General features: G+C 34.1%; 2 protein-coding genes and 1 long non-coding RNA gene across 4 annotated transcripts in view; 2 read left to right on the top strand and 1 right to left on the bottom strand.

The window, feature by feature from the left end:
- M6PR (mannose-6-phosphate receptor, cation dependent) overlaps positions 1–8027 on the top strand; it is a 32833-nt gene extending 24806 nt beyond the window's left edge. The window contains exon 7 of the mRNA XM_087957128.1: positions 6549–8027. Coding sequence (XP_087813254.1) covers positions 6549–6671 — 123 coding nt within the window. The 3' untranslated portion in view covers positions 6672–8027. The remainder of the gene's footprint in view (positions 1–6548) is intronic.
- PHC1 (polyhomeotic homolog 1) overlaps positions 7589–12834 on the bottom strand; it is a 169912-nt gene continuing 164666 nt past the window's right edge. For both annotated transcript variants that reach the window (XM_087957117.1, XM_087957118.1), the window contains 2 exons: positions 11377–11608; positions 7589–9786 (listed from right to left, as the gene is read on the bottom strand). In XM_087957117.1, the coding sequence (XP_087813243.1) occupies positions 9632–9786; positions 11377–11608 (387 nt within the window). In that variant the 3' untranslated portion in view covers positions 7589–9631. The remainder of the gene's footprint in view (positions 9787–11376; positions 11609–12834) is intronic.
- Positions 9714–11447, top strand: LOC148132371 (uncharacterized). The gene is made up of 2 exons (XR_015747912.1): positions 9714–9799; positions 11311–11447. It is a non-coding gene; the product is annotated as an uncharacterized LOC148132371 (long non-coding RNA).

The raw sequence follows: 12834 nt of genomic DNA, 5'->3' as shown, positions 1-12834 counted from the left end.
GAAGAAGAAGAAGAAGAAGAAGAAGAAGAAGAAGAAGAAGAAGAAGAAGAAGAAGAAGAAGAAGAAGAAGAAGAAGAAGAAGAAGAAGAAGAAGAAGAAGAAGAAGAAGAAGAAGAAGAAGAAGAAGAAGAAGAAGAAAGATCCATGAACATCATTCAACTGGTCAATCATAGATGTAACTAAGTAATATTGGTAAGCATAATCTTAATAGATATGTATGTGTTAGAATATTGAGTTAAGAATACTGGTTAATAATTTTTGAATAACTGGACAATTGAAAGTGTTGTGTAAATATAGAACTCAGACCTTCAAATAATAATCATATAGTAAGAAATTGAGGTATTTTTGTTCTGAGGTAAGCGTATAATTAAGAACTCTAAGGAAATAGATTAATTGATATATATAGATAAGAATTTAATTACTTTAATGAATTGGCTGCTTTAAATTAATTAATTAAGCATATAAGACTGTTGATTTTGTGAGTAAATATATCTGTATTTGATTAATATTGAATTATCTTAACTATTGTAATAGATGAATAAGTTCAATTAGAAAAAATAGAAATAAGAGCTGATTGTGATTTTCCATAATAGAATTTTGGTAATAATTAATACATGTATTAATATTACTATTGAACTGAAAAGGAGACGAAAATAGTGCTCTACTAGGGATAGTTGATGGTAGATTGGAAAGAGCTGCTACAGATAGTTAAAATGGTGACAACATCAATTACAAATGTAAAATCAGGAAAGAAAACTACTACAACAATGTCTTCACCTATGGGGCAGAGATCTATAGATGCAATGCTATTGGCAGAAAAAACTAGTTCAGCTCAAAGCCTGCAGACAGTACAGGCAATGCTCACTATGATGTAGGAAATGATGGCAAAAACCCACCAACTGATAGCGAGGAACCATGAAGATATGAAAACAGAGATGAGAACTGAAATAGAAGAAGTGAAAAATGAAATACAAAATTTGAATAGTAAGATTGGAAAGATGCAGGAAAAAGTGATTAAAAATGAACAGAAATTAAATTTAGCAGAGGCAAGAACGGAGATGGTGGAGAAGAAATTAGAGGATTCAGAACAAAATTGGAAAGTGCTCTACTGCGAACTCCGGGATTCGATGGTACACATGGAATTAGAGAAGGCATCATTTCATCTTAGGTTCCAAAATGTGGTGGAAGACAAAAAGGAAGATTTATGTGCAGTTATGACAATCTGATAGCGACGGCTTTACAGAAACCCAAACTGGAAATTGAAAATGATGTAGATGAGGTCTACAGAGTATATACACACTATGCGAGGAGACATAGACTACCCCGAGAGGTTCATATTCGATTTGCGAGGAAGATAACACAAGACCTGCTCTATAGTAAGACCAGAGATGAACCACTTGTATACAAAGATCATGAAATGGTTACACTGAAACAAATACCTAGGAGAGTCAGAGAGCAGAGAAGGGGCTACCAATTTTTATCAACTGAGCTTGTTAGAAATGGTATTCCATTTAGGTGGCTCACCCCAGAGGGGCTTTTAGTTTCGTGACAGGACAAAAAATTGATAAATTGAAAAAGCACAGGAATTTCGTGAATGACACCTAGGACCCGAGGAAGAACAAGAAAGTAGAGACGACCTAAATACAAGAAGCCAAGAGGAACAACTCTCTGGAGAAAAAGAATCTGATTCACACTCTGAACCCCAAAATCTTAGAGAAGAAGGGAAAGGCAACAGACTAAGAAAAGAGAGCCTAGAACAAGAAATGAAACGAGAAATGCCTCACACAGTCAGTGACACTGATAGAAAAATCACTTTATTTTCAGTCAATATAAATGGTTTAATTCTATCATCAAAAAGAAAACAGATATTTGAGAAACTTAAAAAACAAAACGCTGACATAACTTGTATCCAAGAAGTGCATATTCCAGACAATCAAGCAGACCTCTTAAAGAATATAAATTTGGGTAAAATGTACTCGGCACTTGCAAACAAAAAAAAGGGGGTATTGTAGTATATGTAAAGGATTGGTTGCAACATAAAAAAATATACAAAGATCAAGAAGGGAGAATGCTCTTTATAGAAATAAATGTAAATCAGAAAAAGATGTTATTAGTCACAATATATGCCCGGAATACAAACCAAAAAGACTTTTATAATAGGCTTCACCATAAGATAATAGAATTTTAGTATGCTAATGTATGCATTGTAGGAGACTATAATGCAGTCCCAGACAAAGATTATAGAACTTCAAAAAAAAAAAAAAAAAAAAAGGAAAGGAAAGGAAAGGAGAATACTCCCTTTGTCTTTTAATAATATGGTAAGAGAACTTAACTTGAAAGATGTGTGGAGAGAATTAAATCCAAATAAAAAACAATATACCTTTTTTTTGAACCCCCACCACTCTTGGTCCAGAATAGATCAGATATGGATGGACCCCGGGTTAATGGAGAATATTGAAAGGATTGAGATTTTGCCAAATCTATGGGCTGACCATAATCCCATTCAAATTAAATGGAAAGGAAAGAGAAAAATTGGAAGATGGACATTTAACAATACTATATTAAGAGATAAAGAATATATTGAAATGATAAAGAATTGAACGTATTTTTTGAAATAAACAAAAGAGAACATACCTCTCTACAGAATCTTTGGGATACGGCCAAAGCCTATGTGGGAGGTCTAACTATTGTTTATAGTATTAAAAAGAATAAAGAAAAAAGACAGCAACAAAACATATGGAGGGAGAAACTGAAAGATTTGGAAATAAGTAGACAAAAGGACCCAAACAATTCAAACATTAAGAAAGAAATTGATCTGGTAAAACATAAAATAAATTTAAATGTACAGGAAGATTTGGCCTGAAAAATTAAATTAGCAAAACAAAATTATTTTGAAAATGCAAATAAGCCGGGGAGGTGGTTAGCCCATAAAATTTAAAAAGAACAAGAAAAGAGAACGATTGTAGCTCTCCAAGATCAGGAAGGGAAATTATGCACGCAGACCCAAGAAAAGAAAGAAATTGCTAAGGAGTTTTTTATGAAATTGTATAAACAGGAAGAAATACCAGAAGAATCTATTGATCAATATTTGAATGAAAAGAACTTGCCCGAAATTACTGATGAAGAGAAGCAAAATTTGAATAATAAAATATCTATAGAAAAAATTAGGAAGCCAATTGGAACACAAAAAGCAAATAAGACCCCTGGCCCAGATGGAATTCCTTCGGAATTCTATAAGGAATTCCAAGAAGCAATAGAGATGAACAATGGCTTGTACAATGAAGCCCTGGAGAATGCTAACATGCCTAAATCATGGTTGGAAGCATATATTACCCTTATTTATAAAGAACAATCAGACCCACAAAAAATCAAAACTATAGACCAATATCACTTTAAAATGTAGATTACAAAATAATGGCTACAATATTGGCGGAAAGATTAAAGAGAGTATTAAGTAGAATTATCCACACTGATCAGAATGGCTTCCTCCCCCATAGGCAAATAAAACCAAATACAAGAACCATTATGGATATATTAGAATATTATGAAGTATACTCCACCAAGACAATGGCATTGATATTTTTAAACGCCCAGAAGGCTTTTGACAACCTGAATTGGAGCTTCCTTATTAAACAACTGATAGGCATGAAATTTGGTGAAAATTTTATAGGATTTATTAACACAATTTATAACATGCAAACCACAAAAATATTAATAAATGGGGAAAACACAGATACCATAAAGATAAATAAGGGAGTAAGACAAGGCTGCCCCCTAGCTCCTCTACTGTATATATTGGCAGAAGAGTAGTACAAATTAGGCAAAATCAAGAGATTAGAGGACTAAAAATTAAAAAAGAGGAATATAAACTCCAGGCATTTGCCGATAATATGGCATTTATATTAGAAGAACCCTTAGAAATGAGCCTTATACTACTAAGAGAAATAGAAGAATATGGAAACGTGGCAGGGTTAAAAATTAACAAAGAAAAAACAAAAGTGTTAACAAAAAATGTACAAAGGAGCAGAAGGAAGAACTAGCAAATAAATTAGGTGTGCAGGTGGTAAATAAAGTAAAATACTTAGGGATCTGGTTGACTGCTAGATGTTCGTCGATTAAAAAAGATAACTATGATAAGTTAACGCAAATAGTTAAAGATTTAGATAATTGGGCCAAATTGCAGTTGTCGCTATTGGGACGTATTTTGATAGTAAAAATGAATATTTTGCCAAAACTGTTGTTCCTGTTTCAGACAGTGCCAATCAAGTTGGAAAAGAATTTTTTTTTAGAATTAAACAAATGTATATCTAAATTTATATGGCAGAGGAAAAAACCCAGAGTGAAATATAAATTATTACAAGATGCCAAGAAAAAAGGAGGATTTGGCCTTCCAGATTTTAAATTATATTATGATGCTGCTATAGTAAACTGGCTTAAGGATTGGGTTAAATTAGAAAATAGAAGGTTATTGAAGGTTAGAAGGTTTTGACCTCCAACTTGGCTGGCACGCCTTCATGTGGGATGGAAAATCTAAACAACATTCATATTTCCAAAGGCACCATGTGAGAAATGTGTTGTTCAATATCTGGGGAAAGATTTAAAAAAAACACTACTCAAAGGTTCCACTGTAGCTATCTACATTGGAAGCAGTCACATATCCAAATCTATTGGATTATGAAAATATTGTCAGGTATATGATACTTGGAGAGCTTAAAAATAGGAACCAAATACAAATTCAAGGAAAGGAGATAGCATGGTGGCCCTTTGCACAAATCAAACCCATTATAAAAAAGATAGAGAACAATTTGGCTTTAATATGACCCCACAATAATTAGATAAAATATGGCTAGGAGAGGAAAAGAAAACAATTAGTAAAACATATCTTTTGTATTACAAATTAAAAGAAGAAATAGTCACAGAATCTGATAATTTGGGCTAAAAACGTGGGTCATAGTATTGAATTAGATAAGTGGGAACACATCTGGCAAACAAATTACAGATTAACCATGTCAGTCTCGTAGAAAGAAAACTTATACAAAATGGTTCATCGCTGGCACCTACCTCCTGCGAGACTGGCTGAGATGTTCCCCAACCTACCACCCAACTGTTGGAAATGTAACTACACACAAGGAACATTATTTTCACATGTGGTGGACTTGCCCATGTGCTCAGAAGTTTTGGAGAAATATTAGAAATTGGATTTTAAATATAACAAAACAAAATTTAAATCTTGAACCCAAAACCTTTCTGCTAAGTATGATAGATTTAAACATGGAGAAAAAATATCAATATTTAATTTTGCACATCATAACTGTGGCCAGAATAACCTACGCACAAAACTGGAAACTGTCTTTCATTCCTTCAGAGGATATGGTAATTAAAAAAATACATGAATATGCTGAGGTGGATAGCCTAACCAAATTGTTAAAAAATAAACAAGATAATGACTATTATGAAATATGGAACATTTGGTATGATTGGTTAAAGAAAAGGTAATATTTGCTATTTGGATAAGTTATGGAAATGACAGAAGACGTGCATTTAATTATAAACTATATAGAGAAATTAAAACATTAAAAGAACGAAGGAGTTACTGTAATAAGGCAGATCACGTCAATGATAAAGAAAAAAAAATAACCATTGCTCAATATATGCTGTAAAATGTGTGTGTGTGTATATATATATATTGTGTGTATATATATTGATTTGTCTGTTTTAAATGTATGTCAAATGTTTTTTTCTAGAATTTTTTTTTTTAAAGAAAGTGATGGCGCATCCACAATTTCTGGAGTTCCACTGATTAATTGTTCTGTTAGGGAGTTTCTTCTTAGTTCTAGGTTGGATCTCTAATGAGCTTTCATCCATTACTTCTTGTTCTGCCCTCAGGACCTTTGGAGAATAAGATCCTCTCTTCTCTGTGACAGCTTCTCATGTACCAGAGGACTTATCATAACCTCTTTGTTAGACTAGAGATGTCTAATTCTCTCAATTGTTCATCCTATGGTTAGTCTCCAGACTTGTTAGCATCTTTGTTGCTCTTCTCTATACTTTTGAATGTAAGTGATCTCAATGCTCAAAGCTCTACTTTGACATTGGAATTATCTGGTTCCATGCCTTATAGAATAAATAATTAAACCTAGATCCTTGTAGTATTGTGAAATAATAGACCACCAATTTATTGGGGGTTTTGGTGCCCCTACCCAATCATTAACAAGTACCAAAACCAAACTAATTACATTTTGGTTTAACATTGTTTTTTGCTCAGGAACTGGCAACTGGGGAAAGTAGACTAATCATAATGAGTTTTGAGAGATAAATATATCCATGAAGTGTTTTTTTAATCAATTTCTAAAGTTTCTGCTATAAATCACTGATGCCCAATTTAGTAAGATAGTCCGGCATTTTTGTCATGCTAGGATTGCGCTCTTGTTCACTCCATATTAAAAAACAAAATCAGAGCAAAGTAATTGGAGAAATAAAACTTTTTTTTTCAGTTGCAGGTTTGATATTACTATTTTTTGATCTTATTTTACTTAATGTGTTTGCAGGATGGCTGTGATTTCATGTGTCGTTCTAGACCACAGAATGTACCAGCTGCATATCGTGGTGTTGGTGATGACCAGCTTAGAGAGGAATCAGAAGAGCAAGATGACCACTTGCTGCCCATGTGATCTTTACCTTTTATTTGTGTATAGTTCTTAAACAAATGACATCCAGTCAGTTTTCCCCTCATCTAATTATCCTTGTAAGCCACTTGCTTTCACTTTAAATACCCATTATTCTGCACACTATTTTTCATATTTGTGATATAAATAAATTCTGTGCAAGTTTTATGAACATAAAGCTGTACTAAGGAGCTTTGGACTGACTACTCAGAACCATTTTCCAAAAGGGAAGGGACATGAGACGGTTTGACTATACGCAGAAAAGAAATAATCAATGGAAGAGGAAAGGGTTTGAAGTAATGCTAATTGATTTGAGCTACAGTGACTAAATGTACTTGCATATTTCCTACAGGCTTTATTCTTAAAAAACACTGATTTCTGATTTTCAGTTATGCAGTTATAATTTTTTTAATAACTGAGTGAAGCCTGTCCGTGTTTTTTCAGATCTGTGGAGACATAGTAGACCAAATGGAAATATATATTTTGTTCAAAGGAGAATAGTTCGTTAAGGGGAGGGGGGAATGTTAGCCAGAAAAGATGCTATCAGCAACATGTTAAAATGATCTAAATTTAAATGGCAATATTTTAAAACAGATATAAAAGAGCAGACTTTAATAATAACTAATACTGCTGTTTTAAATGCATTCTGTTTAAAAGCTGGTCTTTCATCTTTCATTACAAATAGGACAGTGCCAGCTGTTGCAAATTATATAAAACACAGAGTCCAACAATGAAAAGTTTTAACCAAAAAAGACAGGGTAGAAAACCTCAAAATCTGTGTGGACTATGTTTTTCTGATTCTGTTGAAACTATTTTAATGTTTGGACTAAATATTTTTTAAAACTGGTGAATGTTAATGCTTATATTTCTGCTTTTAAGTATGAATAGTGTCAAATCTGATCTGTTCCTACATATGCTTTAAAAAAAAAAGGACAGAGCATGACAGGTCTGTTTGCTTCAGGGATTTGCTTCCTTTTCTTTGGTGCATGTTGTACTGTTTCCTAATGCAAATTCTCAAAATTGCATATAAAATGCAATTAGGACTCCTGAATTCACTTGAACTTGCTGGGAATATTAGCTGTGAGGGGAAATATTTACATCTTTACTTGGTCTCTTCCCAGTGGAATTGGTGGATCTACTTGGAAGTAAAACTCCAGGCTATAGGCTGTATCTATTCTTACTCCTTTTACGAAGAGGTGCTGTAGCTGAGATAAGATTTGAGACATAGTATAGCCCTCTTTGCCAGGCTCTTTTATAAGAGAAAAGGAATGGGTTATGTCATTTTTTTCATAGTAAAGTTGAAAATATTTTGTATTAAAGAGATGCAACTTTTAACATTAAAAATGACTTGAAATTTCACAATATGTGTATGCTTAAATGTTTCCAAACAGTTTGTGAATTACAGCTTAAAGACATTTTAATTGAAAACAAACTCCTGATCTCAATGTAGTTTTGTGCTAACCTTTGGGAGACATTTACACATTTTACAGGTATAAATCAAATGAAAAGAACAAGGTTCAATGGTAGGAAATAGGGCTGGAACAACTCTAATGATAAATATGGGCTAAGTCTAGAAGCTGAAGCTGACAGATATATAATTCTTTCATTTGTTGAAAGCTGAAATAATTTGGATCATACTAGACATGAATATAGAAAAACAGCTTACTGATAGAACTGCACTTCAAGAAAGAAAACCTTTCAATGCTGGCACTGTAAACTCTTCTAGTACAAGGTGAGCTTTGCATTTTATAGGATGCCAACATTTCTAGTAGAAAATAAAATTTTCCAAGTTTTTCTGTTAAATTCGTATTAGGCTGCCTTGTCTATTCTTAAGAGATTTACATTTTGAAATAATTATTCAAATTAAACATACAGCTTTACAAGTTTGTTTCAAATATATTGGCAGAACAATGAAATTAAATATTATTCTAAATTGTTAGAATAAAAGTTCACTTAAAGATATGTAGATTCCAGAACAGGAATCTACATTAAAAGATATTTTAAAGATTTTGTGTGGATATACATTTTACTTTTACTAATAGATCAGAAAATCATTTCTAAAATTTAAATTCAGGGACCAATAACAAAGCTTGTGAGAATTCAAAACAAGCTGCAAACCTGATTGTGCAAAAGTTGGTGAGAAAAATCAGACAACAGGAAGATTGCAATATTGTTTATGAAGCATTCCTTTTACTGAATAATTTGCTTAATAAACAAAAATAAACAGACTTTGGACAGAAGATACAAACCCGATAGCAGAAAGTTTGTCCCATATGATGTCTCATAAGGGAAAGGGTAAGATACAAAAACCAAAGAAGACAATTTTTTTTAAAAAGCAGGATGAAACACTTGGAGCTTCAACAGAGTTGGATTCTCTTTTGGCTCTTGAGTAATTTTTCTCCAAATCCCACAAGAGACAAGTGAAATTAAAAATCTTTAAACCCTCTGATGTTGTTATCAGATGTAATGTTTTCTGGATAGTCCCATTAGACCTGGGCCAACTCTAGTCTTTAATGTTCAATTAACGTTCACTCCTGTATTCTATATGAAATCAATTTACTACTTACCTTCAGTCAATACTTCAATTAGAAAAGATGCCATTTAAAACATTTCTTTACTGTTCCAAACAGAAGCCTTTAGCAAGAGAAAAGATTCAGTACCAATTGGTCCCCTGAAAATTGAAACCATGTGGAAAGAACAATTCTACTGGGAGAAAAATATGAGAATCCAGCAACTTGACAGGAAGGATTCACAGCAGCTGCAGCACAGAACTGTTTTTTCCCTTTTTCCCCCAGAAAGAATTCATAGCACAACAGAAGATATTCTATGCTTTTGACAAGATGTTTCAAGGCCTCCAAGGGAATATTCCTCCCCAAGTATCACCATGACACAGGCTTGTAAAAGAATTCTTTTCTTCCATTTAGTGTATTCATTACAGCTAGGAAAAAAAAAATCTGCATTCCATGTTAGGTCTCTTTAAGAATGTTGATTTTGGCACAGATTTTGAGAGCTGGACCCAATTTGATATTCATGGCACTCATGAGATGTTCTTCTTTTAGCAGAAGCAAGGCCTGGCCATCTATCTCCTGGGACCGAAATTCCTCTGCAATCTCCTGGCAGCCTAATAGATTCAAGTATGAGAGAGAATTTTGTGAGAAATAGAAACAATATACATATTTAATATTGTTTATAGATTAACTCGATATTTGTAAGAATCAGAGTTTTATGCTCAAACATGATTTAAAAAGACTTGAGTCAAGCTTGGTTTCTTCAATATAACAGTGGCAATATTGAGGAAATAGTTTGCCATTGATGCCTTCTGGGAGGGTATGTGTTTGCTTCCTTTTTTACTTCTCAATCTATCAACCTGGGATTTATTATTCTCCCATCCAGTTCAGACTTGATTTAACTTTACAGATGTTAGCACCACACTAGGTGCTTCTACTTGCTGTGACTCATGTATCTTACACTATCTAAACCTGGCTCAAAAACAGTAACTGTGAGAGGGACCTTGGAGCCCTAATGGACGATCACTTAAACATGAGTCAGCAGTGTGTGGCTGCAGCCAAAAAAGCTAATACAATCATGGGGTTGTATAAATGGAGGCAAAGAATCCAAATCACATGAAATAGTATTGCTTTATAAATCCTTAGTAAGATCACACATGGAATGGTGCGTTACAAAAAAGATGTTGAGACTTTGGAAAAGTGCAAAGAAGAGCAACTAAGATGATTAAGGGACTGAAGACAAAAACACAAACAGCTGCAGGGTTTAGGTTTGGCTAGTCTAGAGAAAAGAAGGACTAGGGGTGACATGATAGCAGTATTCCAGTATTTGAGGGGCTGTCACAAACGAGGGAATCAACTTCTTTTCTAAAGCACCAGAAGGCAAGACAAGAAACTCTATGGGAACTAATCAAGAAGAGAAGCAACCTGGAATTAAGGAGAAACTAACAGTGAGGACAATTAACCAATGGAACAGCTTGCCTTCACAAGTTTATTGGTGCTTCATCACTGGAGGTTTTTAAGAAAAGACTAGATAGCCATCTGTCTGAAATGGTATACAGTCTCCTTGAGCAGGGGGTTAGGCTAAAAGACCTCCAAGGCCCATTTCAGCTTTATTATGATTATCTTAACACCCCTGCAAAGTTCCCATATTATTTCCATACAGAGATGAGAAGCATAGATAATGCTGCTGTCACTATCACTGAAAAAACTAGAATTTAATGAGATAAAAACATTTTGTAATATTAAAACATAGTTATTAAGTATGTTTACTACCTTGAGATATGTATAAAATAATAAAGGATAGAAGGATAAATAATATCCCCTTTCAGAGTTCCTAGATATAGGCAAATAGTATATCTGTTAGATCTATCTAAGAGAATGATATCTCCAACAATAACAGTTGCGTGGAAGGAAGGCTCCTTTTGTGAACTGCCTCCTCTAACACTTCTCTTTGTCCAGCTCCAACATTTTTAGGAGGGAGAGGGAGAAGTTAGGAATTTGCTAAATGTCATGCTGAACCTGAGAAAGAGGCAGCACCAAAGCAAGAAATCCAGTCTTTCTCACAATATAGGAGAATGTCATGTCAAATACAGTTACTATTTCAAATCTATCAATACCTTATTTGTGCCAATATTTAGGTGTCCAATATACAACCATTTACCGCACTCCTCTTCATGACATGGGAGAAAATATATCAGACTTGCCTTGTAAGGATGCAATGAACTCATATACTTCCTCCACACTCCAGCGGCTAGGATTGCTGGACAGGAAAACTGGATTGATACCATGCAAGTCAGAAATGGGCTGAGTCATGCTGGAATTGACAAGCTCTCGGTCTCCATGACTAGATCTCACTGAAAGAGGTCCTGGTGAAGTGGGGGAGAGTGTTTCATCATAACTAGAATTATCAGATCCTCTGCTTGAATCTTCTTGGCCCTGCAAATCCAAGCATCACAAAACAGAGCATGAAACTATACGAAGAAAAGAAAAAAGTATTGTAAAACCTTGTATTGGAAATAAAAAAGCATAGCCAAATAAATATATATCTCTACCCTATGGAACATCTTGGTGCCCACTCTTCTGGCTTTCTGGATGGGTGTGAAGACCTGGCCTGTCGAGTTGCATGGGGATCCATGCAGGAGTGGTACAAAACCCTGGGGGGTGGTTGGTGGCTTGAGTGTGAGATATTTTTTTAACCTTTTTTGGTAAGAATTTTATGGTTTTTATTATATATAAATTCACTACACTCATAATTTTATTGGAATGAACCAAAATGTGGATCATTGGCATATTTGAGAAACATTAAGAACTATACAAGATGCATATGGGAAATCCCATTCACCTTGGAAGCCTTTACGGATACTAAAGAGCAGAGGTGGTACTTAGCAGGTTCTGACCAGTTCTGGTAACAGCAATTTTGAGTAGTTCGGAGAAATGGCAAATACCATTTCTGACTGGAGATTTTACAGTATCCTTCCCCAGCCACGCCCACAGAACCGGTAAAAATTTTGAATCTCACCAATGCTAAAGAGGTAACCATAAAGACAATTTCAGAAGTTTCCTCTTTGCTTAAAGAATTAAATCCTCATAACTTTTGAATAAGGAAGAGTACATAGATTTTGATGGATTAAACTAAGTAAATGAAAAATTAAAAGAAAATATATAAATACATTTATTAACTTAATGAACTGAAATAGGCTTATACCTTTAATCGTACGTTTTCCCTGTTTCTCTATATCCTGTTTCTGTCCTTTATAACTTCTTTTCCTTTCTTTCTTCCCCCTCTTCTTCTCCCTCCCCTTTTTGACCCCTTGTCTCTCTAATTCTAATTCTCTCTTCTGTAATCCACTCTTCTGTTTCTTCCTAATATTGTAATTGCTTTTCAAACTGTTCTCTTTTTTTGGTTGTTTTTTCAAATCTTAAATTTTTCACTCTCTTTCCCCACTTTCCCCCCCCCCCCACATAGAATTACTTGGTTATTTAAGATGGCTTCTTCTTTGTCCCGCCCTTCTTGTTCTAGACACATTTCTTGTTGTTTCTCATAGTTCAAGACCTCCATTTCTAAGAATTGAAATAGGAAGCCAAAAAAGCCTCTTCCTTCTTGTGCATCTTCTTTCTGTTTTTTAAGTTCCATTTTCAGTTCTTCCAAGAGTGATGCCATT

The sequence above is a fragment of the Notechis scutatus genome, chromosome 2 (genome assembly GCF_049901735.1).
Source record: "Notechis scutatus isolate UNSWTSFEM ecotype Mainland chromosome 2, rNotScu1.2, whole genome shotgun sequence".
NCBI classification, from domain to species: Eukaryota; Metazoa; Chordata; class Lepidosauria; order Squamata; family Elapidae; genus Notechis; species Notechis scutatus.
This window is presented reverse-complemented; position numbering and strand designations above follow the sequence as displayed.